Source organism: Cotesia glomerata, linkage group LG3, assembly GCF_020080835.1.
Source record: "Cotesia glomerata isolate CgM1 linkage group LG3, MPM_Cglom_v2.3, whole genome shotgun sequence".
In the NCBI taxonomy this organism is placed as follows: domain Eukaryota; kingdom Metazoa; phylum Arthropoda; class Insecta; order Hymenoptera; family Braconidae; genus Cotesia; species Cotesia glomerata.
The window spans coordinates 7,798,144-7,825,517 of NC_058160.1; the positions used below are offsets into that span (position 1 = coordinate 7,798,144).

At 29.1% G+C, this 27,374-nt stretch overlaps 2 protein-coding genes across 7 annotated transcripts in view; one reads left to right on the plus strand and one right to left on the minus strand.

The window, feature by feature from the left end:
• LOC123261000 (agrin-like) overlaps nucleotides 1-27,374 on the minus strand; it is a 336,839-nt gene that overhangs the window by 88,493 nt on the left and 220,972 nt on the right. For all 5 annotated transcript variants that reach the window (XM_044722428.1, XM_044722426.1, XM_044722429.1 and 2 more), the window contains one exon: nucleotides 26,162-26,371. In XM_044722428.1, coding sequence (XP_044578363.1) covers nucleotides 26,162-26,371 — 210 coding nt within the window. The remainder of the gene's footprint in view (nucleotides 1-26,161; nucleotides 26,372-27,374) is intronic.
• Nucleotides 6,676-19,644, plus strand: LOC123261022. Of its 2 annotated transcripts, XM_044722475.1 has the most exons (8): nucleotides 6,676-6,927; nucleotides 7,496-7,531; nucleotides 16,682-16,826; nucleotides 16,903-17,037; nucleotides 17,156-17,352; nucleotides 17,436-17,671; nucleotides 18,264-18,689; nucleotides 18,781-19,644. In XM_044722475.1, the coding sequence occupies exons 3-8, from the start codon at nucleotides 16,754-16,756 to the stop codon at nucleotides 19,037-19,039; spliced, it is 1,326 nt and encodes a 441-aa protein (XP_044578410.1). In that variant the 5' UTR covers nucleotides 6,676-6,927; nucleotides 7,496-7,531; nucleotides 16,682-16,753; the 3' UTR covers nucleotides 19,040-19,644. The 2 variants fall into 2 exon arrangements, with proteins under 2 accessions (XP_044578410.1, XP_044578412.1); XM_044722477.1 differs by lacking the exon at nucleotides 7,496-7,531.

Genomic DNA, 27,374 nt, shown 5'->3' on the forward strand with positions numbered 1-27,374 from the left:
GACAGGCCTGGCTTGATATGACTTGATATTCCAACATCAGGCCTGATATGATCATATATAATTTTTTGACAAAAAGTAATAATGTTGAAAATTTCCAACGAAAAATTGAAAAATTATATTTAATGGTTTTTATTCAACGCAGGTCTAATTTAAGCCATTTATTATGTCTGCTGGATGAACTCTAAGTGGCTGTTTATCGACCGGCGCTTAGAAGGTGATGAAAATCAAAGTAGATCCTATCGTTTTCTACCGACGTGTCGAAATGAATGAAAAGGGTGTGTTGTAATAAAAAAAAGGTAATGCGAAGCGATCAAATCTGAAGAATTTTGACTGAGCGATCTATTAGCATTATAAAAACCAGTCAAGTCCCTTTAAGTTTTCAGACAAAATTTTAGCTGAACAACTCGTACAGTAATTGTCGTAATATTAATTCATTTTAAATTAATTACATATTTCATTTAATTTTTGAAGAAATTTTGTGCGTTTCCACCGTGTTGATAAATAACCCAAGACTTCGCTTCGCAGAATATCATAAATCGCATAAATCGAATATGCAGATATTCGTTGAATAAAATAAAATAAAATTTATATTATTTAAAAATTAATTAAATTTTGGGAAAGATTATTTGGAACAATGTCAAATCTTATTTTTACTAAGTTTGAGAAAATAAATAAATTATAAGTTTGAGAAGTGTTATAATCATAGACTGATAAAAAGAAATTTCTATTAACTTGTCAGGTTGAGCCGTCAGAATAAGATAGGTCAAGTTACCGTAAGGAAACTGAGGAAAAATGTGACGCAACCAACAAGAGGCAGGAAAATGAGAAAAAATAATAGAAAAGAAAAAAAAAGAAAAAGATTGGAAAGGTGAGAACTTTCCGGAAACCTCGTAGACGGATAACAAAGACTATTTTAAAAGGGCAAAAAGTGGCACTTTCTTGTGACATGTAATTATTTCAGCCCCTCTTACCTGTCTCGTTATTGTTGTACTGTCTAAGAGCTTTTATGAGCTGTTGTACTTCATCGAAAATCCAACGGAAAATACGAAATGTTGTATGCTTCATATATTATTATTAATTAGAACGTACAATTATTAAAAAAGCCTACTTTGATAAAACTTGGAATTATTGGAAATGCTCATGAACAGCTATTGTTAAATCTTTTTTGAACATTATTACTTAAGGGCTATTGAAAATTTTTTATGTACTTGAAACATACGGAAAACTAAAAGAGGAAAATTTTTCTTTCTTTCTTCGAGTTATTATTAGCTCATTACTAGTATTAGCTCATTAATTTATCTTGCCGTCAAAATAAAAACGAAACGTCGAATTGGCATTAAAACTCCGCTTCTCATTATAAAATATCTGAAATTATCTCTAATGATATCGTCAAGAAAAAAATTTTACTCGATAATTACTAATCCGTTTATTCTATAATATATAAGATTAATAAAGTTAATAAAATTATGTTGACTTTTTATTAATTTAATAATGCATTAAACAAACAATAAAAATTCAACTCGATTCATTTTCTCAGTTACAATATTATTTCTTACTGTTTAAAATTCCAATTTTTTGATAGAAATAACAATACAAATAATTATAAAAAAATATAATTTTTTACTGAATTTTACCTGACACAATTCGGTCACTGAATTGGAGAGAATTCAAGTGTGATATGAATATTCATGAATATGTATGAATAGACAGAAGCACTAAAATCGCGTGATCGCTTATCGGCTACAGAATGTTATAAATTCAAGAATTTATAATCTGTCCTACTGTCAACTTTAACACTACATTGATTTCGTTTTACATGAATAATTATCATTTATTTACTTGTAATATACTCATCTGCTACACCGAACTTATCTTCTACTTAATTGACTCGTAACGACTTTTCGAAGTCTGTTGAAATTATTGATTAGTAAAACCTGAATTTTTACGGCGAAAAGCGGGGGTAAATTAAATGAAAAAAAAAAAATATTTTTATGAAGCTATTTCAAAATTTTTTTTTGGCAGTTTCCTCTACAAACAGGAACTGCCCGTGAAAAAATTTTTTGATATGGTCACATAAACAACAAAAAATCTTCACTGAAGTTAATCACATAATTTCTGCATTCCAATATAATTTTATTCGTCTATAAAAAAATATTTAATAACATCAATAATTAAAAAAACTAATTGCAATTATTATATTGAATACCAACTTTTTTACATTATGTTATTATTTTATCAGACAACTACGGGGACAAAAAAGATACTTTATTGAGTTGTTTCTGTTTAATTTCCAGTCTTATAATTAATTGCTTGAGAATTGCAATATCAAACTTTGTGATAAAGATTCATTAATATCGTATTCAAGAGGAATTCAATTAAGTAAACTCTTTGATAAGTTCTCCAATCAAGTTAAATGACAAAACATTTAACATTGATTATTATTTAATTGAAATTTTAAAACTTATTCAAAAACTGAAAGATAACGTTATAATATTTAAATTCATACTGTTTAAGCACTAGTAGTTTATGTTTCTCGTGGGTGAATGGATAAATACGAATAATATGATCGTGCAATCGGAATGGAAGTTTATATTAAGATTTTAGTCGCATTTACTCGAGTACAAGCCATAGGCGACAACTGTAGTCATATATGCGACAATCGCACGCGTATTCAAGTAAATACAAATTTTAAGCGAGTATTGTTATTATTATCTTCAGATTCACTTTTTGGTTCAGTAGCGGGATATAAAAGCTGAAATTATCTGTCGTATACTATATACACGGAGAGAAAAGAATAGAACTTATTCTTATTTTAGAATGGTAACCATTACCATGCTACATAGTAACGGAAATTTTTGTGAGAACTCTGTGTAAATTTGCTAATAAAAATCTTAGAAATTGTGATAAAAATATGAATAATCACTTATTCGATGCGGAATTAAATTCTGAAAATAATGTTGTTGTTTTTTTATTTTTTTGATGAAAATTTCAATTTGTTATTAACAAAAAACATTAGCAAATTAAAAAATCTCTGTTTTTCGTAAATTACTCAATAACTATTGGTGATATCAAAAATCGGAAAAAAGATCTTTAAAGAGATTCCGTGCAATTGCCGCCGTATTTTAGCATCGGCGCGGCCATGTGACAAAAGTCGCGCGGAACCCTATTTTCAACATTAAATAAAAATTATTGTTTTTCAAGCTAGAGTTCCGGGAGTCGAGACTTTTTTTCAGAAATTTCCTCTTCTTTAAGGATCTTTTTCCGATTTTTGATATCACCAATAGTTATTGAGTTATTTACGAAAAACGGAGATTTTTCAATTTGGTTATGTTTTTTGTTAATAACAAATTGAAATTTTCATCAAAAAAATAAAAAAACAACAACATTATTTTCAGAGTTTAATTCCGCATCGAATGAGTGATTGTTCATATTTTGATCACAATTTTTAATATTTTTATTAGCAAATTAACACAGGGTTCTCACAAAAATTTCCGTTACTATGTAGCATGATAATGGTTACCATTCTACATAGGAATAAGTTCTATTCTTTTCTCTCCGAGTACACAGTCGAAGGTCTTAATTACAATTTTAAAACAACCCTTCAATTGTGATCACTAGATGGTAGTCGTTAAAGTAAATTACTATGTTTAGAAATCAAAAGAGGTTTGTTGATGAAAAAATTTTGATTTTAAATTAAAATTAGTTAAGAATATGGAAATTTTAATGTTATTTAAAAAAAATTAGAAAAACGGTTGACCCTGAAGGCCATCTCTGCAACTTTCCGCTGATTCCATACTTAGGCGCTTAAAATTGCACCATTGACGTTTTTGAGCTCTTCGAGCATAAAATTACAATTTATGGGTCATTTTGAGCTCTCCAAGTTCAAAGAGATTGCTTTCCTATACTTTTGAGCTCTTCGAGCTCAAAAGTCTGATAGAGATTTGATAAGACACTATTTTTTGAATTTGTAAACCGCAATAACTTTTGAATGAATAAACCGATTTTTACACGGTTGGCAGCATTCGACACAGTTTTTTAAGCCACACAAAGAATTTTAAATTTTAAATTGATCGCGCTAGAAATTTCGGAGTTATTCCGAAAAAACACTTTTTTCATTTTTCTTTCGTTCACGATATCTCTCGAACAAATCAACCGATTTTGACCGGACTGGTGGCGATCGACGTGGTTTTTTGAGGTTAAGAGCTGATTAGTTTTTGGAATTGAACCATCGAGCCGTTTAAAAGTTATTCCAAAAAAACCACATTTGAAAAAAAATTTTTTTTTAGTTTTTTGAAGATTTCTCAAAATCTATTGATTTGAATCGGTCCAAATAGTTTTCAAAATCTAAGTTTAATCAAGCCCTTTCGAATGGCATCAACCGCGATGAAATCGGTCAAGCCGTTCAAAAGTTATAAGCGGTTCACATACTTTCACACACACACACACACACACACACACACACACACACACACACACACACACACACACACACACACACACACACACACACACACACACACATCTTAGCCACCAGAAGGAAGAGCGGCAGCTAATTCCTCCCCCCGCGAAGAAATGCCTTACGGCGGTACCATGGGGGATCAGAGGATAGAAGAGAAAGGGGTTTAGGGTTTAGTGGGTAGGGGCGTTAGCGTCGAGTTTTTAGTATGACGCTGCGTCGAGTCGCCACATATCCAGGCCAAACAACTATGCCTAGAATCCGTAAAAAGGATTCCCCCCCCTAAAAGGGAAAAAAAAAGAAAAAGACACACACACACACACACACACACACACACACACACACACATACAGACATACAGACACCGTGACAACCTCGCGGGTATAGTCAGGGAAGCTTCCTGTGACCTTCAAATGTCGAGATCTGATGAAAACTCGATTTTTGCAAAACGGGGTGAAAACAATAACTTACCGATTTTTGAAAATCTTCGATTTTCTTAGCGGGAAGTTAAAAATAGCTCTTATTTGAGAGTTTAGTGAATCGAACGTTAATATTGTCCTTAATGTTTCATTAAAGCGATACCATTATGAAAAGATTTGACACTATTTCCGTAGCAGCCATAAATTGTAGTTCATTGTCGCATCATGAAACGGACTTTCGTTCGTTTTGAATGCTATCGCAAGAGATAAGTTAAGTAGAGTCATTAATCATTGATCGCAATATCACATTAATATGTTAGTATATCAAGAGCGAAATTGAGCTCTAAATTTCATAACCATAGCGTTATTAGCCAACTAGTGGAATCAACTAAAACATAGATAAAGTGAAGCTGGAAATATCGAAAGCTTAATATAACATTATCAAAGTGAACTTGTAGCAGATATTACAAAAATCAAAAAATAGTTGGCTTATTTTATGGCAAAGTCTATTCGGAAGGACCATGTGCAAACTAGAATTTCGATTAAGCATGAGAATTAACCGGCAGCAGAAGTGCATCAGCGAATGTTTAACTAAACAGGATGCGCTCAATGTCCCGAAAGACCATTCGTCTCTATACCACCTACGTACTACATGGTTGTTTACCCGACACATCGATACACCCCTAGGGTGAGAGGACTCGCCATTTATGTGACTGCATAGCTATGTATCTATTCACATGAGCATATCAGAAGGCCATTAAAGAGGTCTATTGGATATACCGTTCCTGTAGAACATATAAATATATATATATATATATATATATATATATATACAGTCGTAGCCATTATTGCCAGTAAGTTATGAAGTTTAGGGATGAATAGTCGTCTGTACATTCGTCGGTTTCTAAACTCTAAATTCGAAAAATCTTAAATGTTACCGTTTATAAAATGAACTAAATTTCAATAATAATATCACTATAATGAAAAAATGTTAATAATGTTGAGAATAATTGATACCTGTGGTAAAATATGAAAAAGAAAAAAATATCTATCTATAAAAAATAAAATCATTTGTAAGATAAACAATTTTGAAAAGTTGGCTTTACTAAAATAATGGTAGTATAAAAATAACTGAATAAAAAAAAGAATTATTAAAGTTAAATTATAAACAAAAAAAATCTTTACATTTTCAAGAATCGTCTAAAAAATAAGTGAGAAAATTTCATTAAAATATATTAAGGGTTGTGAATGTAACACATATTTTATCACAATATCAATTAACTGTTTTCTACGTGGATAGAAAGACAAAAAGGAATAGTGATCTATTTGATGTTAATAATTGCTGAAAGCATCCATTTTGTTGTAACGCTACATAAATTTATACATTTAATTTTCAAATCAATTCTATCTTCAAATTTTACTCACTTATGAGAAAGATTTAATTGCCAAGTTCTTAGTAATACACAAGCATTATACAAATAAAAATTTGTCACATGATTAGCAGTAACCTTGATTATCTAAATGCTCGTTATTTTATTCGCGTTGTCTTAATTAATGTGTACTACTGTACTAACCATATTGGTATTAACTGTAATTGTATTATGAGATAATAAGGTTTTGATATAAATTTGGCCCAAAAAATTTTTAAATAATTTTTTTTTTGTAATATTTAATACAATTTACACACTTTCGGTGTGATATTTTCTATGCAAAAACGTTCACACCGGTCCAGAAGCTAATTATATATTACAGTGTAACTTGAAATTTAAATAAAATTTCATTATAGAAGCGAAAATAATTACGAAGTTGACAAAATAAAATAAATAAAACATTTCGCAGAGAAAGTATGTAAGGGTGTATCTTATGAGGTGCAAAAACTCGTTTACGCCTCAACTGTAATTAGCTTTCGAGTTAAAGTGGTCTGGTTGCAAGTAAAAGCACGAAAGCGGATGTCCAACAACTTAAGAGGATGGGAGTCTGAAATAAACTTAAGAAAAAATCAAACAAAGAATCGCAAAGTTCTTGCATCAGCTGAAGCCGAGCAAGTTCCAAGTAAGTTTTTTTTTATCGCTTAACATGCGCATTAGAATTCGAACCTTTTTGAGATAATCAATTTATTTATTAACTTGATAAATAAAACTTATGATACCTATTCGAAAAAGCTTCTTACAGTAGATAGCTTGTAATATAAAGTTTAACTTTCGTTTTTTTACTCCTAGCTGTCAGAAACTTTCTGTCAGGGTATTGTAATATCTCCATCAGTTAAACAAAATGTTGACCCCCTAGGCTAGCATAAAAACTTTTCGCTTTTCAAACTGTAACATATTATTACTCATCAGATTTTTTTGTTGGTTTTTTAAAATACTTTCAATAACTTAATTATCACAGACATCAAAATTCATGTATATGATTTGAATTTTTTGAATTTATGCGCGTATATGTGAATTTTATTGAATGTTTACGTGGAATTTTTATCTTAAATATATCTTTTTTGTGCAGTGTATGATGTTTTTGAAATTAAAAAAAAATTTTGGACTTTGATATTTGGTTAAAGTCAAAAATTGAAACTTCTGAAGTTTTTTTTTTGAGGATCATATATTTATTTAATTTTAATCCCAAGGTAAAGGCCGAATTCCAGAAGTACATATTTAATAAGGTAAAGTAAATTCACGTATTATTATTAAACAAGGATTAAACATTAACTATTCATACATTGCATTAGCTAAATCAACATATTTTTTTGATTCAATAAAATTTAGTAGGTTAAAGATAACAATTATTGATATAATATTTTTTATGAAATTTTTCGAATTTTTCAAACTCACTATTTATTTCCTATATATCTTGGAAAATTTTAATGAATTATAAAAAGAGTATAGTTTCTAAAATTTCGATGAATTAATCTATTATGAATCATACAGAAAACAAAAAATAAAAAGATAAAATAATTTAACACTTAGTAATAAAATGATTTGTCATTAGTAGAGCTGACCATTTCGGTGGTATATTATGTTATATTTTTATATTTTTAAAGTCATTAAATTTTTGATTTATAAAAAAAAGGCCTTTGGCATGCCTTAAGCGCGAAGCGCGCAGGTATGCTCTACTCTCGCCTAAAAATCGTGATTTCGATTAAGACGTGATTTTCATAATTTAAACGAAAAAAATTATGGATAAAAAGCATATTGAAATAAATAATAGTAACTACAGGACACGTTAAAAAAATTTTCTTATCGATTAAATAAGATTTCTCAGAAAAAACTCGTTTTTCTGATGAATTAAATGAATAAGAGCGTGGTATTCACGGGAGCTATGGGCTTGATAACACCACAACTTTGTCAAAAATCACTTTCACGATTTAATTTTTTTTTGTTTTATTCCTGAGGAAGGTTATCAAAACCCTTGTGAAAATTGCGTGTCAAAATAATTCCGTTTCGATACAGTTAATTTTTTTCGATTGTCAGTTCGGTGACTTTTTCTCCGATTGCGGCAGCCATATTATTTTTCACAAACAGAATTGAAATAACTATAAACATGCAGAAACTATACATACATGATGGTATAATTACTAACTGTTTTATCATTTGTTAAAATTTTTCTTCAGTTCGACCTACAGAGGGGATAATACTACTCGCGGGAAAATTCAAATTAAAAACGAATAATTTTTGTTATGATCTAAATAATTTATGTATGACATGAGCGCTTAAGGCATGCTCATTTGGATTTTCCAAACTTTTTAATTTTGACGACAATGATATCTTTCGAACGTATGGCACAATATAGATGACCTTGCAGTGTGTCACGAACTTTTTTACACTTTGAAGCTAAATAAATTTTAACATCACAGTAAAGTATTACAAAAATTTGAAAATATAGTTTATCAAATGTTTCTTAAAATAAAAGTAGTAAAATTTAATAAATCATACATTACGAAAATTTGTCAGCAGAATATTTTATTTCTAAAAGTACAAAATTGTAAGAAACAATTGAAACCATTGATTGTAAAACTTGTTCATTTTTTATATAAATTTATGAAAATTTTGATCGATAGAAATTACATGGAAGTTGGTTTCATAACTTGAGGTGTGATTTTAAATAAGCAAAAAGAACGTTATAGTGATAAAAGAAGCTATTGAAGCTAATGAAAAGATGGAATGAGCGATCTCAGTTTTATTTTTCTATTTTTTTTTTGTCTGTCATTAAGCACAAAGATTGGGTGCTTTCCGACTTTGGTAGAGACACTTAATCAATACAGCAGTCAGTCCACCGCGTCATTACTCGCTAAATACTAGCTGTAATTCTGGTTGAATACCTGAGATTAAGTTTTTTTTCTTGCGAAAAGAAAAAACTCGAATGAAAATAAATTCAATAAAGTCGGTAGAATACTTGAGTATAAAAAGTTTTCGGAAGAAAATGTAGATCGTATATTTTGATAAGAGAAGCTGATTTAAGAATAATACATAACAAGTTTGAATTAATATAGTAATCCATAAAATAATTTTATTTATTTTATTCATGTTAGTATTCTTATGATAGGACACATTTCAATTGTTAAATCTTCATTCAACTCAAAAATAACATATAGTCGAGTCTCGTTATGAATCCTATTTGTTTTCTTTTTAGTAGATTTCATAAAAATCTAACTATTACATTTGTCCTCATGACGGAATTTTTGAAAAATTTTGCTATATTCCGACTTAACTCGACGAGCTGAGTCAGAAAATACACATGGTTCAAAAGTTTATATATGTATGTATCTATCTACATATATACACGATATAATGCGGTTTGTTACGACGATAGCGTCTACAATTCTTAAGCGATTCTAATGAAACTCAACATACTTTTTTTACAGACGATTATGAAGGTCAAATTCAAATATGAGCTCAATTAGTCAATTAGTTTAGAAATTACAGCATTTTTTAATTTGAAAAATTTGAAAATTTCATACTCTCACTACTTCTCCTTCAAATAATTTTTGAACGCGTTGAGATATTCAATTTCTGTAGAATGCATCTAAAAGCTGAGGAATCAAGCTTCAATTTACATGTTTATATGTATTTCTTAATCAAAAAATATCAATCTTAGCATCATTTTTAAGAAATTTTACTTTTGCAGTCGTTTTATCCACAGAAATGAAATAAAACGAAATAAAATGAAATCTATTTTCATTTCGGATGCCAAATGGCCTTTTTTTTTTCTTTAACCAGACTCGCATTAATACGAGAGAGACACTAATAGGACTCATAACGAGACTTGACTGTATAATGTTCTTGTTTGGCAATTTTTTGTAGCTTATTATACGATGCATACATAAATACGCATCAAGATTGATGGAAGTAAGTGCGATAACGAGGGTTTGACAGAAATTTGTTAATAATTCGTTCTCAATAGATATATAATTATACAAAATACTGATATGAATTTTATTTAATTGTATATAATAGTTGTCTCAACTTCAACTTGTCTACAAAGGAATACCCATTAAATATCCATTAAATTTATTTCAATAAAAAAATTTATAATATTAAAACCGATGTATCACAAATTTACTCAACAATTTTTTAAAACACTATCAGCGATTAATTTCATTTAATGTGAGCTTTTTTTTTTTTTTAAGATAAAAAAGTCGTAAAAGTGTTTGTTCACTCGATCAAATAAAAAAAAGTGAAGAATTCTATAGGACGATGATATATAAATATCATTAATAGAACATTTAATAATTCATAAAGAAGGTCATTGTAACAATTATTTATTATTTTTAAAAAAAATTTTTTATAAAAATTTTTTAATTTTATATTTTTCTTAGGAATCTTTACTTCAATTAACGAATAGTATTAAACAATAATTAGTTAATTTGTTGATTAATTACTGATGTCAATAGCTCTTTAGGAAACTCAAATAAATATTTTTTTTTTGTTATTTCAACCGCGAAAGTTGGATTTTCGAGCAACATGAGAGGGCGTAAAGTATACAATTTCTGGAAATCTATAGTTTAGTTAACTTACCTCGCACTTGTATCGAAAAGTAACTTCGCTCTCTCTTCATTTCTACACGACTATTAAAATACGCTATAGATGAGTCAAATTATTTTTTAATTCGTCAAACGTCCGCTAGGTAGAGTAAGAATCGGAAAAAAACCTTAGTTACAGTCGAATCTTGTAAACGACTTCAACATATATGAACATTAAATAAACAGTAATTAAACATTTTTGACTCTTCTCTTTCACATCCAACTTCCGTCGTTGATATAACAAAAAATTTTGTTCAATACTTTATGCTCAAAGGTAGGAACCCTGACAGACTTGAAGTTAAAGCACACGTTTGAGGCTATGGATACATTCTCATCAAGATCTTGTACAATATTCGAATTCACTTTGCTCGGCCGGATAAGGTCTTGAGAAGAATTCGTCCATAGCTTCAAACCCGTGAAATCACTTCAAGCCGTCAGAATTCTTACCTTTATTATTATTATTATTATTTATTAAATTTTGATCCTAGAGCAAGTGCTCCCTAAGGACCATCAGAATTAAGTACATTACATAATGAGTACATATAAATTAATGTAATATTAGGATAATAGAATATAATAGATTAATTATAGAAATTATAACATGATAAGTAAAATGATAAATAACATAATATAATAAGTGTTAATGAATATAATAATGACAAAAAATGTTATTGTTATTGTTCTTGATTCTTCGCAACAATTCTTTGCACAGTTTTATATATTTCTATCAAAATGCCAATTAAAACACGCTACTCTAAACTCTTCAAATGTGCCTAATGCAACAATATCAGACGGGAGCCGATTCCAAGTCTTTATGGCTGTTAACAGAAATGAACGCTCAAAAGTCACTGTACGGCAACTTGGTTGATGAAACACATCATTTCTACGCTCTGCACGATTTCTAACTGAGAGCAAAATACGAAAACCGTCACACAACAAATTATAATGTTGCAAATGCAACATCTTATAAATCATACAAGTTATCAAAAATTCGCGTCTACTATGCAGTGTCAACCATCCAAGCTGCCGTCTGTAAGGAGTAATGTGATCAAATCGCGGAACACCATAAATGAATCTTATGCAGGCATTAAACTTTCTCTGTAGCCTCTGTTGAAGGCTACCAGATATGTTTGTTAGAACAGCACAACAGTAATCAAATATTGGCATTGTAGTGTTCAACACCTTACTATTCATTTTTAACCGTGCAAGGCAACTCATAGCCTGCTGGCTAACAGACACCATTTGGCCATGCCATGACAACGTATTGTCCAACACTAGTCCAAGATACCTGACACACTCAACGTATTCAACCACCATACTATTCACTATTATCCTTGGAGCATTAACACACATACTATTATTCGCATGTTGTGGGCTACCAAAGATGATAGCCTTCGTCTTAGTAGCATTAAGCCTAAGCATGTTGTTACGACACCAAGCCTCGATCATCAAAATTGTAGCATTTATCTTCTCAATCACTCGTTCTATTCGATTTAATTTGCAGGAACAGTAAATCACCAAATCATCTGCATAGAAGAGGTGTTTACAATCAATGAGTTCACCAAGCTCAGTAACAAATATTGCGTAAAGCAATGGGCCTAGAACGCTACCTTGTGGGACACCACACTTCACGTTATTCCACGATGATCGAGCATCGTCTATTTTAACTGCTTGTCTCCTTCCACTCAGGTATGAACGAAACCAATTTAAAACACCAGCTGACAGATTCAGTTTTTTAAGTTTCTTTAGAAGTAGTCGATGATCTACACAATCAAACGCCTTAGTAAAGTCAAAGAACACTGCAATAGTAACTAAGTGTTCATCAACACCTATACGTATATCATCACATAAACGAATCAGAGCTGTCTGCGTATTCATGCCTTCCCTGAAGCCAGTCTGATACGGATCCAATAAATTATTTGAAGATATATATCTAATAAGCTGTTCATATACACATCGCTCCAGTATCTTAGACAACGGACAAAGAATTGAAATCGGCCTGTAATCACTGTATTGCTGTGGAGAACTTACTTTCGGAATAGGTACAACCCATGAATCCTTCCATTGCTTTGGAAACTGTGAAGACGTTAAGGAGGCATTAATCATGTTAACAATTGGTTCTAAACTGTAAGGCAGCAACTGCTTGTAATGCCTAATCGAGAAACCATCTGGACCAATTGCGCTAGTGGTAACACGGGACAAATTACGCCGAACTTCATTTGATGTAACCTCCACAAAATTGAACTGATTTTCAATTTCATCAGCCAGAGAAGTTGGAAGAAGCTGTAGATTATCAAAGTGACCGCCTCCAACAGAAACAAAATAATCGTTCAGCCCATTTATGTCAAGATTATCCGGACAAGTTGACGTTCTTGTTTTAAGAAGTCCTAACCTCCTGAAGTCATTCCAGATAGTCTTTGGGCTTCGAGCTAAAGCAATCCGTTCTTGCAAAAACTTTTTCTTAGCCTCAACAATTCTCTGCTTAACCAAACGACGAACACTACAGTACTCAGGATAAGCAAACCCAGTCCTTTTAAATATTCTGTAGAGCTTGTCTCTTCTCCGCTGAAGATCACGAATGTCATCAGTGAACCACGGTGCTGGAGGACGAGATACTTTTATCAGGCGTTCTGGCGCTATTGCATCTAAAACTCTTAGAATACCTTGATTTAAATCTGCAATTAGACCATCAACTGAGAGATCACAATTCTCCGAAACTATACTGCACTTTGATAGCTGCTCCTCTATAGATTCTTGGCACACCAATTTCCATTTTCTGCACTTCAAATGCTTCGTACGCTCCCTTGGGGCATCAAAATTGACAAATACTTCAATCATATCATGCCCAGATAAAAACGGTACCTGAGATTGATCTGAATGAGTCACAACTAATTGATCATTAACAATGCAGTGATCAATCCACGTTTCTGATGGACCTTTAGCCATAATTTATAGCTAAATTTGTCATTAAAGACAAATTTGGGAACTGGGGAAATAAAGGATAAAGGGGGGAGGAGGGACCTTACTCAGTAGGAATTTTTCGGTAACCGAAAAAATAATTCAGACAGCCCAGACCGGGACTCGAACCCGGATCATTTGGTTACGCGCCAAATACCTTTGTGCATATGTATCGAAAATAACATAAAAATAAATTAACATATTATAAAATAATATTTACGAGCGATTTATTAACTGAATTAATATTGATTAAACAAATTCATTAACTTTCAATTTCAAGAATACCATTTTTTTACAAAAATAATCAATTTCTGTGTAACAAAATACAAAAACAATTTCGATTATTTTTATGATCATTATAAGTTTTAATGATATAAAAAGCCTCGGTAAACGTTAAAGATAACTCAGTACGTTAGTTTCTAGACTAGTTAACGATCCATTGTTCAACGCATCGCTTTTTAAGTTAAAATAATTTCTTAATTAAAAAAAAAAAAATAAAGAAGTTGACAATGATTTTAAAGGGTTTCTTAGTTATTTTAACTGTACTTAATTTACAAACAAATTTCATTGCTTTTTGTAACGTAATTAATCTCGATGAAATGAACTCAATAATCGAATATATAAGGAATATAGAACTAAAAACTCTCAATGATTATAACTTAAATTCGTCTTTAATTAATAAAACTAATTATGAGGTATTAAAAATAATTTTCAAGGACGGACTGAATGTGCTAAGTGATTTTGACGAAGTATCGGAAAATTCTAACTTCGAAAACTTTGATTCTAAATGGGATGATTTTATTAAGATGCTAAGTTTTCATGAAACAAATTCTCATAATTCTTCTGAAACTTATGCGTTTTTAAATATGAATTACCAAGTCAGAAATCATGATGAGAAGATTGGATTATTGACAGATACATTTAAATATATTATTGAAGATAATTCTGACAATATCGATTACTTTTGTCACGGAGTATTCAAAACTTCTAAACATATTTTGGGTTATTTTAACTATGAAAATTACGCCAACGAATATATAAATATTATTCAAGCGGTGAGAAAATCAACTGATTCTTTATTGATGAGCAATGAGGTAATGTGGATTATTTTATTTAGTAGCAATATGTGAACTAATAATAATAAAATTTTAAAAGAATGCTTTTGTGATTCTCAATATTTAGAAGCAATTAAAAATTAAAAAAATTTTTTTTAATATTATCTCTAAACATGTAGCGATTATTTTCAAATTATCTGTTAATTGAGAGAAAAATTAAAAAAAAAATGGTCATTGTTGTGACAAAAAATTAATTTGTTGAAAACAATTCATTTTTTAACCACTCAACAATTTCATTTTTTAGCCGAAAAAATCAAATTTTTTCTTATAGTAACTTTTTTGTAGGAAAATAATTTTTTTTTGATTTGGAAAAGAACAATTTCAGATAGACAACTAGTGAATTTTCATCCAAAATACTTTTTTTCCAAAGCAAATAATGTTTTTTTCAACAAGAAAGTCACTGGGGGAAAAATTTTGATTTTTTTTTAGCTAAGAAATAAAACTGTTGAACATTTTCAACAAATTAATTTCTTATTCTAAAATGACTTTTTTTCCAAAAAAAAAATTTTCTCAGCGTATTAACCAAAATTACTTATAACAGTCGGTGAATTTTCCAACTTTATGTCGTAAAATTCCTTGTTGAACATTCATTTAATATAAATTTGATAATTTTTTAAATTACAAATCCATATTTAAACATTTCTTCGAAGATTATATTTTAAAGGGTGTAAGTAAAAAAAGGCCATTCGGCAGCCGATTATACTAATAACGTATAACTTAGTTTATGAATTAAAAACAAAATTTAATAATAAGTTTAAAACTATTTAGAACAAATTTTGGAAAAAAAATTATCTTGTGAAGAAAAAGTTTCTCAAATATTTATCAAACAATTGCAAAGATTATAAGATTTGAATTATAAATACCCAAATTTTAAGTAATCGCTTAGGAACAACAGTTTCCAAGTTAATCAGAATTTTAAAACCGGACAAAATTTTAATTGAAGAAAACAATATTTAGAACTAATTTGTGACATATTTACTGACGACCTACCCAAAAACATTACACGAAAGACTGATCAATATCGCAACTATTGAATTTACATCATGATTAAGCTATGATGCAGACAATAATTCTAAAACGGCTGCAACAGTAAAACTGTTTCATTAAACGAACTCTAAAAGGAGTAATATTGAAACTATTACCACTTCTGAGTAGTGAAAATTGAAGCTTATTAAAAGACCTTTACGATGCATTTTACCAAATTTTAATATCTTGTCTAGTTCAGTAATTATACCAAGTTGCAGTAGTAAAAACAGCAATTTTTACGATTTTTAAAATTTCAAAATCCTGTAATTTTCAAATTACTCGCCCGATTAAGCTCATCTTAGAACTTAACCTTGGTTTTGATCGATAGATAAAGCATGTTGAGTTTGAGAAGAATCGGTTATAAATTGAAAACGCTATCGTGCTGACAAGCCGCGTTATATCGTATAAATATATATATATATATATATATATATATATATATATATATATATATATATATATATACTGCTCTATATATATAAATACATACATATATAAACTTTTGAACTATATGTATTTTCTGACTCAGCTCGACAAACTGAGTCAGAAAATGGTTAAATTTTTTAAAAGTTGCGCCATGAGGACGGCTGCAATAGTTAGATTTTTATAAAATCTACTAAAAACGTAACTTAAGTCGAATCTCTTTAATTGTTTTTATTTTAAATTCAATCCTAAAATATGCATAATTTTTCAGAAGCTGACAAAATCCAACAGTTGCGGAAAATTTACGTCATTTCGACAATTATTGTTCAATTATTATAAGAGAATGTTGTTTGTTCAAGTTAAATATTCAATAGTCAATTACTACATGTGGATTATTGAACAACAGTGTAATAATTGTACGTAATAGTTGAATATATCTCCAAATATTTTTTTTGTCTATCATCATATTAATTTATATAATTTATTCGATAGCTTCATACAGAGACAGTACAAATAAAGCTCGTATCTATAGCATGAAATTACAGGATATCATGAATTCAACTGTAAAGGCACTCGACGGAATAAATTACTATGTATATCAATGCGATCCGGGGGTTCACGAACGATGTAATTACTTGACATATATAAAAACTATTTTGATGAATTTTAGAAAAGATACTTATAAATTTCGAAAGGTATGACTACTAGATGCTAATTTTCAAATAAATAATTTTTATTTTTAAAGCCTCTGAAAATACGTACATCGAGTTAAAAAGAATGATACAAACAATTATTATCGATGAAAAAAATTTAACATCTTCACGATCTTGTAACAACCGGTGTAACCTTGAACGAATTGCAAATGACATTAGCAACGAAACAGAGTGTCAAGAATTTCTCGATTGTAAAGAATTGTCTACGGATTATTATGTCTGTGAAATGGTGATAAAACTTTTTGAATTGTTTGCTCACATTTTATTTTTTAATAATTCTATTAACTACGATATTTAACTAACATCAATTAGGACAATGATGTCAGACGTTACGAGTGGTTTGAAGACTCCTATGGACATACTTATGGCAACAAAAATGATGACACTTGTCACGGGAATATGAAACTTTTATCTAGTTACTTTGAAGAACCTTTCTTTGACAATTGTGCTTATTGTGTATGCACTTGTAAAAGTAAGCCAAAACATGCACCAAATGTCATAACAAGTATTAGTTTCCGAGATCAAGTGTCAGATAAAAATTATAATAAGTAAAATACTTTATTTTTATAATAAAAAAAAAGTATTTTTCCTCAAAAAAACCAAAGTTTATTTCCCACAGTAACATGAAAAAAAAATTATTTTAATTTTGTATTACGGTGGTGCTATTTTCGGCTGAGTGGTTTAGTAAATACTGTACTTTTATAGTAAGTGATAAGATACAAATTTGTAATTAGTTTTTTTTCCGTTAATACGTAGGCTAACTTAATTAAAATTTGGTTTCACACTGAGCACAGTATCGAAATAAAAAGCGCTAATATCACACACAAATTATTCAAATTAACACTCGAACATACAACTTTTCATAGAAATTTTTATGTTGGAATAAAAATGATCTTTTACACATTTCAAAAACAAAAATTCTTTCATTATCAATAATTTTACTCTGAAAAATTCATTTTTTCTCTGTCGTTTTAATTCACATTTAATGTTTGTTGAATAATTTCAGTTGCCTTATTACAAGAATGCTCTCTTAATAATTCTTTGTATTTTAAAAGGAGAAATACTTTTTTTTTTACAGTATACTTTTTGCTTTTTAAAAGATAACAAAAAAAACTTAAATTGAAAATTGTTTGGTTTTAGGATTGTCACGGGTGCAAGGTTTGTGGAAAAAGATAATATGATTCATATTCAAATATTACAAGCAGAAGTTTTACCGCATGGAAAAACCATTAATGCAACATGGAAACCGCTTGAAAATTTTAATTACAACGAGACAATTAAAAACTATTATATCATCAATGATGATAAGTCACAGATTGAATTACGTTCGGGAATCGATTACGGAGAAGCGAAAATCATGAATTTGAATGATGTGATGTGTTATAAAGATGAAGTGGTTGTAGGTGTTAGAATAAGATTTGCTAGAGACTCGTTGGATACATCGAATTCAACCAAAGGTGCCATGGAGCTACAAATTCAAACTACTCGATTAGATTTCAATACAGGAAAACTTATGATCGATATCGATGAACCTCATTGGATAACTCCGAAAAATCAATTCGTCAAGTTTGTATTTTTTTCATGTGTAAACTCAATTCCTTTGATTAAATATCGGTTTTTTTTTCCAATTTTAATAATATAATGATGTTATTTTCAGTGAATTTGTACTCCGCAATCGAGGAAATCCCAGGAATTCACCAAAAACTGATTTTATGTTAACAACGAATAAATCTGTCAAGTTTTATAGATCAGATCTAAAGAAAGATGCCGGTCAGACAACAGTCCCTTTCTTTGACAGTCGTGAAGTATTATTTGATGAAGGTTTTCTTCTTGGGGGCATAGGTCTTTTCCTTCGTAGTGACGAAGAATCCGCTGGATCTTTGGCTCTCAGACTTTTTGATTTTGATATGTTCTAATGTAAAAGTTGAGTACGTACCTACTGAGAGAAAAACATTTTTTTTCGAGAAATTAAATTATTTTTTTAGATCGATAGTGAATCAAGTAATTTCTGATAAATTGAAGTATAAAATTTCTTATCTTGGATATTCAATTCTTTAATCAAGCATTTTTGGATTGAATTACATGTAACAAGCTATAGTTACTTTAATTGAGTAAAAAATTCTTCTATTTTGTGAAGTTTTAGCTTCAATCAAGAAACTAATCAATTAGTTCTAAGAGGAAAATGAATAAAAAAGTTTTACTTGAAATAAAAAAAAAATCATTGTTTTAAGCATTGATCATAGGATATATTGTTTTTCTCTAGGTTACTGTTTCGACTTAAAGCTAATTGTATAAGCATCAGTTAAAGTTTTCTTAATATTTCGATACTTATTGTTAAAATATTTCTTTTACTTAAATACAAATATGACAAAAAATTGTTCCATAAAAAAAATTATTAAATTTTTTGTCAAAAAATTAAACACGTCTTAATTTTTAAGCTATATATGTACCAACTAACACTTAAATCGAGAGGTATTGTGTATAATTGGATGGTTTAATAAACGCTGAATTTTTTTGTTAACTTTTAGACTTCGTAAATGTAGAAATTTATATATATTATGGGCTTAAATATATTTTCTTGACAAAGTTTGTGAAAAAAAAGAATTCTATATAAAATGGTTAAATCCTTATTACTTCAAAACGGTATGAAAAATGTTTCACATATTTTTAAAGATTAGCGGCCTGTGGATTCAGAGCAAGACGTAAAGTTTTAGCTAAAAGAGTCACCCGTGTAACTTTAAAAAATAAAAAATAAAATTGTTAAGAAAGTTCCAAAGAGAGAAGTTAAAATAAAGAAAGAAAACAAAAATTCAAGGAATAAAAAAAAACATTACGAAGAAACATAATTCACGGGTCTTTATTGAAACTTCCTTACAAGTATGGATTTTAACTTTGAATTTACAGGCTTACTCATATATTCAACTGTCGACTCGAAATTTCATACTCGTAATAGATTAAGAATACTATTAATAACAAGAAGTTGATTGGATTTTACCGAAATTTTAAATTAAAAAAGCATAAATCAAAATTTCATGTTATTCATAGCGTACAATATATAAATTCGACCTTGTCAGACCCCTTCATTACTTCGTATTTTGGTTAGAAATACAACGTTATAACCATTTTCACTTCTGTGTTTATATTATTTATTTACACCGGAAGCTTTCGTATATTGTAACGTAATTAATCTTCAAGTAAGAGATGTCTGTTGTTGTTAAGTAAATAACAGTTAAATAATATTTAACATTCTCTTTACACGTTAAAAAATGAAAAATCTGTGTGGTATGCATACTTAATTTTTTCACCCTCACATCTAACCCACCAGCTATTAGTAAAATGAAATAAATGTCATAAGTTCCGGTAGTATTTCAGTATTTGAATGGGAAAATTCGGAGAGGATTTAAAGAAAAGGAGTGCTTTTGACATGTACAAAAAAATGCTTATACTTTATCATTTAGGGATTAACCCCTTATTCCCTAACCAGTCGTACAGCGTTTAAAAATCGAACATTCTAAGCAGATTTCACAGAAAAATAGTCACTACACTTTCGTTATTTATTCTTTCTATAGAATTTCGCGAGTTGATTTTATTTTCAATATATTCCATGATCTATTCATAAACGATGGTGCGATAAAATAAAATAAAAATAAACTATAACAAAAGAAAAAATTAAGTTAGGCTGATTTTGGATATATTTGAAAAAATAGAGTAGCTTATAAAAATTTCTGAGCTAATTTTTGAAGATGACAAGACATGATGAACTTATATTTTCTTAAAGAAGACTTGAAAAAGATTCATTCATTTTTTAATACAACTCTATTTTTTACTTTCATTTTGAAATTGTTTAATTATTTTCTCAGTTTCAAAGCTCAGCTTCATTTCAAAACTCAATTATAAAGTTATAACATCTATGTCTTACGTGATATTGTTTGCAAAATGATAAATAGGAAGAAAGAAATAGTTTCTCTGTACTTAGTTATCCAAAGCTAAAATGTTATAGTAATATTGCACAGAAATGCTTTTGAACTTTAATGTGGATGAATGTTCATTAACGTATAATTGCGAAAATGTAGTCAGCGTTTATTTTAATGCAATATTTGCACTTGTCAGATGCCTTTCTCTGTATATTATATTATTATCATAAAATATTATATATTATATAATATAATATTATATTTGGAGAAAATTATACGAGCTCAGGAAAAAATTTTTCTGATATGTCATGAATCATTTACAGATATATCATGAGTCATGAAATGTCTGTAAATGGGTTGATATGTCCTGACATGGCTATATGTGTCTTCATACAATTTATTGATCAAAGCAGTAAAAAATATTCTGTAATATCAATACATTTTTAGTGTTAAAATGGTCTACACAAAGTTTGTGTTAAAACTTAGCACAAAAAATATGTTTTATTACTAACCTAAATTTCTATTGTGAAAAGAAGTGTTGAAAATCTCCGACTGAGGGCGCGTGATCGTCGAATCGTCTCTTTAATTTGAGGTGTTAAGTTCAGAAACAGACATTACTTTTTTTACTCTCTCAAAGAGCTTATCTGACATTAATTCTTCGTTGAATCAATTACTAAAAAGTTTCACATAATACGACAGGTCAATTGATGCAGTCAATTCTAGGAAAAATAAATTCTAAAAATTATTTATTTACTCTCGTGTATGGCCGTACATCAAAATTGGCTATATCAGAAAATTTTTTCACAGGTATACTCAAAATCTATGAATTTGATTCAACGTCGATTTCAAAATCAAAATTCAGATTTTTATTATCATAAAAATAGGTTAAAAAAAAAAAAAAAAAAAAAAGTGAAATATGCATTGAATATATAATGCATTTCAACATGAATTCTTCAACAGAATCACTTACATTTACAGGGAAAATTCACGTGAGAGAATACAGCAGCCGTCTCTTCAGGTTCTTGTGACGACGGTCGGTTGGCCAATTTTGTAGTATGTCGTAAGTTAGACAACGTTTCCATTTTACACGGCTGAATTATGGAGGGCGAGATTTTTTTATTCTTTCACATTTTATCCTCGAACATGGAGAGACAGGTAATGCTTGATGTCAACTTTTCTGACGTTAGGCATTCTCACTTATTCGTATTACACCTACAATGTATAGACCAAAGAAGCAACACAAAGAAATCATCAACTTTTAAAAGCGAGTTATGATTGAAAACATTGATCGATATTTGAATAGAAAAATAATTACGTAATTCATATCACACATGAGCGATTATTCTTTATTCATTAATAAATTGTGAGACGAAATTCTCCTCGTTATTAAAATTGAAGTAATGTAATATTTATGTTGTAAAAAGTGAATAATTTCGACATAATCATGTTAGATACTACTAAGCTGGCAGTAAATCTCATCCACGAACCAAAGAGGGATGAAAGGATCTAGAACTATATGAAGGAATTTACGAAATGGCTAAAGAGGAATATTACAAAGTTTGCTTTTACCTAATAGTTATTTCGTATTACTCCCTCAAATGAAATATTATTTTTTAATAAATTAGTATTCACTAATTTGAAAGATCAAAGTCACGCTTTTACATTTTCATATTTGAAGAAAATTAATAAATGCTTTTCAAACGTATGAATATTATTATTTAACTATAAAGCATGAATTAATTAAATCCTTGTTTTTTCAAAAGTGAAATTAACATAACGAATAATTTAATTAAATTGGAATAACGTCATGTTTTGTACTATAACGAGAATTAATATTTTGATCAGCTCACTTTTCAAATGCATGTATGTATACAATAAATCTTTCAACAATATCGACAATCGAGTTACGTACTATAAACGTTAGAATATTTAGTAGGAGTAGATAGAAACGAACATTGTATTGGTTCTCTGAACATAGTAGTGCTATTTGCTTTGCTGATTGTGAATGGATTCTAACGGGTTTAGCAACTATTTTCACTAAGTGTGCAAGCATTTTCTGTCAGTGTAAACAAGTGTTTAAATCATTTTAAATCGAATTTTAGCCGATGAAAGGGTCTGTTCCAGTATTGCTCTTAATGGCTGATAGCATTAATTAAAACACTAAAATTACATGATACTATTATCTGATTAGTTGTCGTTTGTGTGCAATTGGTTATAATTATCTGACTAAAATCTGGAGAATTATAATAAATAAAATAATACTAAAAATATATTTTTTAAAAATTAAGCTTTTAATTTATTGAAATTTCTATACAAGAATTCGGAAGGAATATTAGGAAATAAAGGAATCATCTCAAAATATTCTTTCAGTCAAATTTCTTCGATTATAAAGATGAATCATTTATTGTATGTGTGTTTGAAAATAAATAAGATCATCTTGAATTTTAGTAACAAGCAATATTTTTCTCGACAGAACGGTTGAAAGTAGCGTATTAAATCTATATGCTTTTTAAGCTAGTATATTTGCAAGCTCTTATGATCTTTTCTATAATCCTGAAAGCCGAATAAAGTTCACTAGCTTTTATATAATACTTCAGATCTTGTTTTTTGTTGAGTTTTAGAGAAATCCTACATCCTATCACTTCTAAAAGTCTGGTTGTCATCACCTTTTAACTTTAAAACTAAATTTGTTATATGCATGGAATTCGTACTAGTTATATAAAGTCACAACTGGTATTATGATATCAAAAAGAATTTTTTTCATGTGACAGTAATACGTGCAGAAGTCTGAGATATTATTTTATTTTTATGCTCAGTAAACATATCACGAATAAACGAGTGTATAAATAATTCGAACTTTGTTTTTGATACTTACTTTTTTTGCATTGGTTTTTATTTAAAGTAAAATAAGAAATTCTGTTGATATTAAATCGACGAATGATACTAACGTAAACATTTAGCGTAGTAAGAAAATTGACAAATGTCAAACATATCCTACTATCAGCTTATATCGTCTGAATTATCAGCTTACTAGCTTGTATCGTCTTTATAACCGTTTTTCATCAATGCTCGTCTTGGGTGATACACTGGCTTTTCTGTATACTCATAACTAGATATAATATATAAATATTATAAAAAAATTATTTCAATTTAAACAATTTTTGTTTACTAACAAAAAATAACAGTAATAAATTAATAAAGTTTTTAATCCGAAAATTATTAATCCTTTATAGAGTAATCTACGTCTTATTAAAAGATCTGCGTCGGTATCACAAATCTTCAGGATTAACCCATGAAAAAATTTTCTGATATGGCTTTTGTTTATATATAGTCATAATTGCACGCCTCATAAGCGAAGCGTTGAGGTAGTGCTTTATTCTAGGCATTTCAAAAAAAGCAGTTTTCTCGATAATTTTTCAGGCACATAAAATATATTTCAATAACAATTATTTTGCTTAACAGTAAATAATAAAATTAAAAATAATCTTTTCTGGACGTCCGTGTGTCTGTGTTTATGGATTGGTGTATGTGGCAGGGAAATTGGTATAAAAAATGATTGTACCGGAATAATTTTTTTTTTTATTATCTAAAGTAATACACGACGAACTTACTCAATTAATATGAACGTTCAATTCACTGTCGTTAAATTATTATTTATAAAAAACTAATATATGACTGTTGATTTTTTGGTATATTTATCTATACATTTTATTATAGTATTTTTTTCCTCAGCTTAGAATTATGGTGCCACTAAACCATAGCAGAGTTTTCTGTTTTTTATTATTTTGCTTTTTATATTTTATTTTAATTAATTTTATTGTGAAAAATGAGATTATGAAACGTGCACTTTTGGATTTTCCAAAATTTTTTTATATATTCTGAAATGCCTTTATATGGTCTGATATGACCAATTTTCAGATCAGATAATATATTGTGCGTATCAGGCCATATCTGACTTTGTACGGTTTGATAGGTCCTGACATAACTTCATATGTCCATATGAGGCCTTACGCGGTCATATATGATTGTTCGACCAAAGGACATATTGAAAAACTCCGACAGAAAGTGTATAATGGCTAAATCGTTTTTTTTGCAAAAATTTAAATGTGAAGTATCAAATTTTAGTATAAAAATCAATTCTTTTCACTCTCTCTAGGAGCTCATAACAATTACATAAACTTTTAGCATGATCTATTATTGCAGCGAAGTATAGTCAATGTAATAATCTCTTTTTCTAAAGTTTTTCTATATTACCGGGGTAAATTCTTGATGCTTACATGCTAACATTGAGAAAATACCTGTGTTCAATAAAAAAAATATGCAAAGATATCATTCTTCTGTTTATAAAAACGAATTATTATATACTCTAAATTATTTGAATTAATTAACATGAGTGATTTATCTGCGGTTAAAAAAAAAAATTCAACCGATCCACAAGATATCTCGTTTTTAACGTTAACCACGAGAATTTTATGAGTATTAAACAGATGTAATACCCGACTGCAACCAAATGTTATCATACATTTTATGAATTCCTACGAAACCTTTTATGTGAAAACGGAGTTATGCTTCACCGGTTTTTATTATTTTTCTTGAATAATACTCATTGCAAATTATGAACCGTGAAATTTAAATAATCGTTTTATGATACTGTGTTCAGCATTTCGCAGATAAACAATATTTATTGTTTTTAGACTGTCATACTTAGTTTTTACTTTTATCTTTAGCAAAAAAGCATATTTAGCATATTTCAATACTGTTTGATTACGATACGAGCTAACAATTTTGATAAATATGAAAAAATTTAGTGGCAACTGAATGTCTTCATCAGGTTACACTATCGTGGGTTTCTAGTTAATTTTATTAAGAAAATTTTAAGTATAAACGTAAAACTAAGTATTTTAAATAATACCATACATTCGGTAATATAAAAACTTTTCAAATTTTTAAAAAAGTTATAAATCTCTCTCTTACTTGGAGTTTCTGTTGTTTAAGCACAATGGCACAAAAAATCGTAAAATTTATACGAAAAGTTATAGTTGTGATTATAAAAAAGTTGTGATTTAATAAAATTTTAAACTACTATTTATAGAATATGACGACACTAAGAATTAACAAACTTACCACAAACACCTTGATGTTTTACCCGCGTGTTCTTTCGATCACGGCAACTAGTCTGACGCAGAAGACATTGATTTAAATATGTAACGTCATCAGTACCGCACACATGTTCAAGAGTTTTTGGACAGTTTGAAGGACACTGGCAAGTAGCTATTCCATTATCAGATACAACACAAACTGCACCCCAGGCACAATACGTTTTCTCGCATGGTTCTGAAATAATAAATTTTTTTTTAATTATCATTCAAATATTTGATGAAATTTTTCTTCAATAAACAAAGCTTAAATATTCATATAACAAAATAGATTTTTAATTATAAAATTAGTTTTCAATATTAAAAATTTTTTTCAATTAAATTATTAGTATTATGTTTGTATCTAGACATTATTGATTCATAATTTAAAAGTGGAACATTTAAATCTGAGTCTTCTCTATAAGTTAAGAAAAATTTTGTGCCAATTCGAAAAGGGTAATTAGTTATTAGGGTAATTAATTAGGTTAGAGGGTAATTAATTAGTTATTACGGTAGAAGGATTAAAAACTTGAAACGTTTATTGGTTAAATTAATAGTACTTAAAAAAGAAAAACAAGATTTATATTTGATACACTAAAAAGATTTCAAGCAGCGAAGTTATTTGTGATGAAAAATTTTACTGAAACCTCGGAGCCGATTTTTTCCACTGCGTTCCTAGTAAACGAGGTCAACTCTTCACAATGTCGCTGATACAATCTGTTGGTGCGAGGAAGTCGTATTTCACATAGTTTATAACAGGCAGCGGTAAACAGGGAATGACTCCCGCTTGGTCGATGGTAAATAAGGTATGTACGATAAGTAGTATAGCGCCACTCGTGGTCAGTCGTCTCACGGATAGGGTGAATGCTCGAGTTATTCGAACAACTCGTTTCATCTATGCGCCATCATTGATTTTCTACTCGTAGTTAAAAATTAACAAATTGCAATTTAACCGATAGGGTGTTACTTATTTATACTCACGATATGATGATGAAAAATCAATTAAAAAAAATTGTTCTGTCAATCATCAATTTTGCAAAAATATCAATTGTTAAAACTTTTCTAGTATCACGAGAGGTCAATAGTTTTTTAAACAAAGTAAATGAATAAGAGAAAAATAATCAACTCTATATATAAATTAAATTAATTTAATTAAACGGTACTTATTAAGCGGTATCAGAGAGTAATGTTTTTTACTTTTT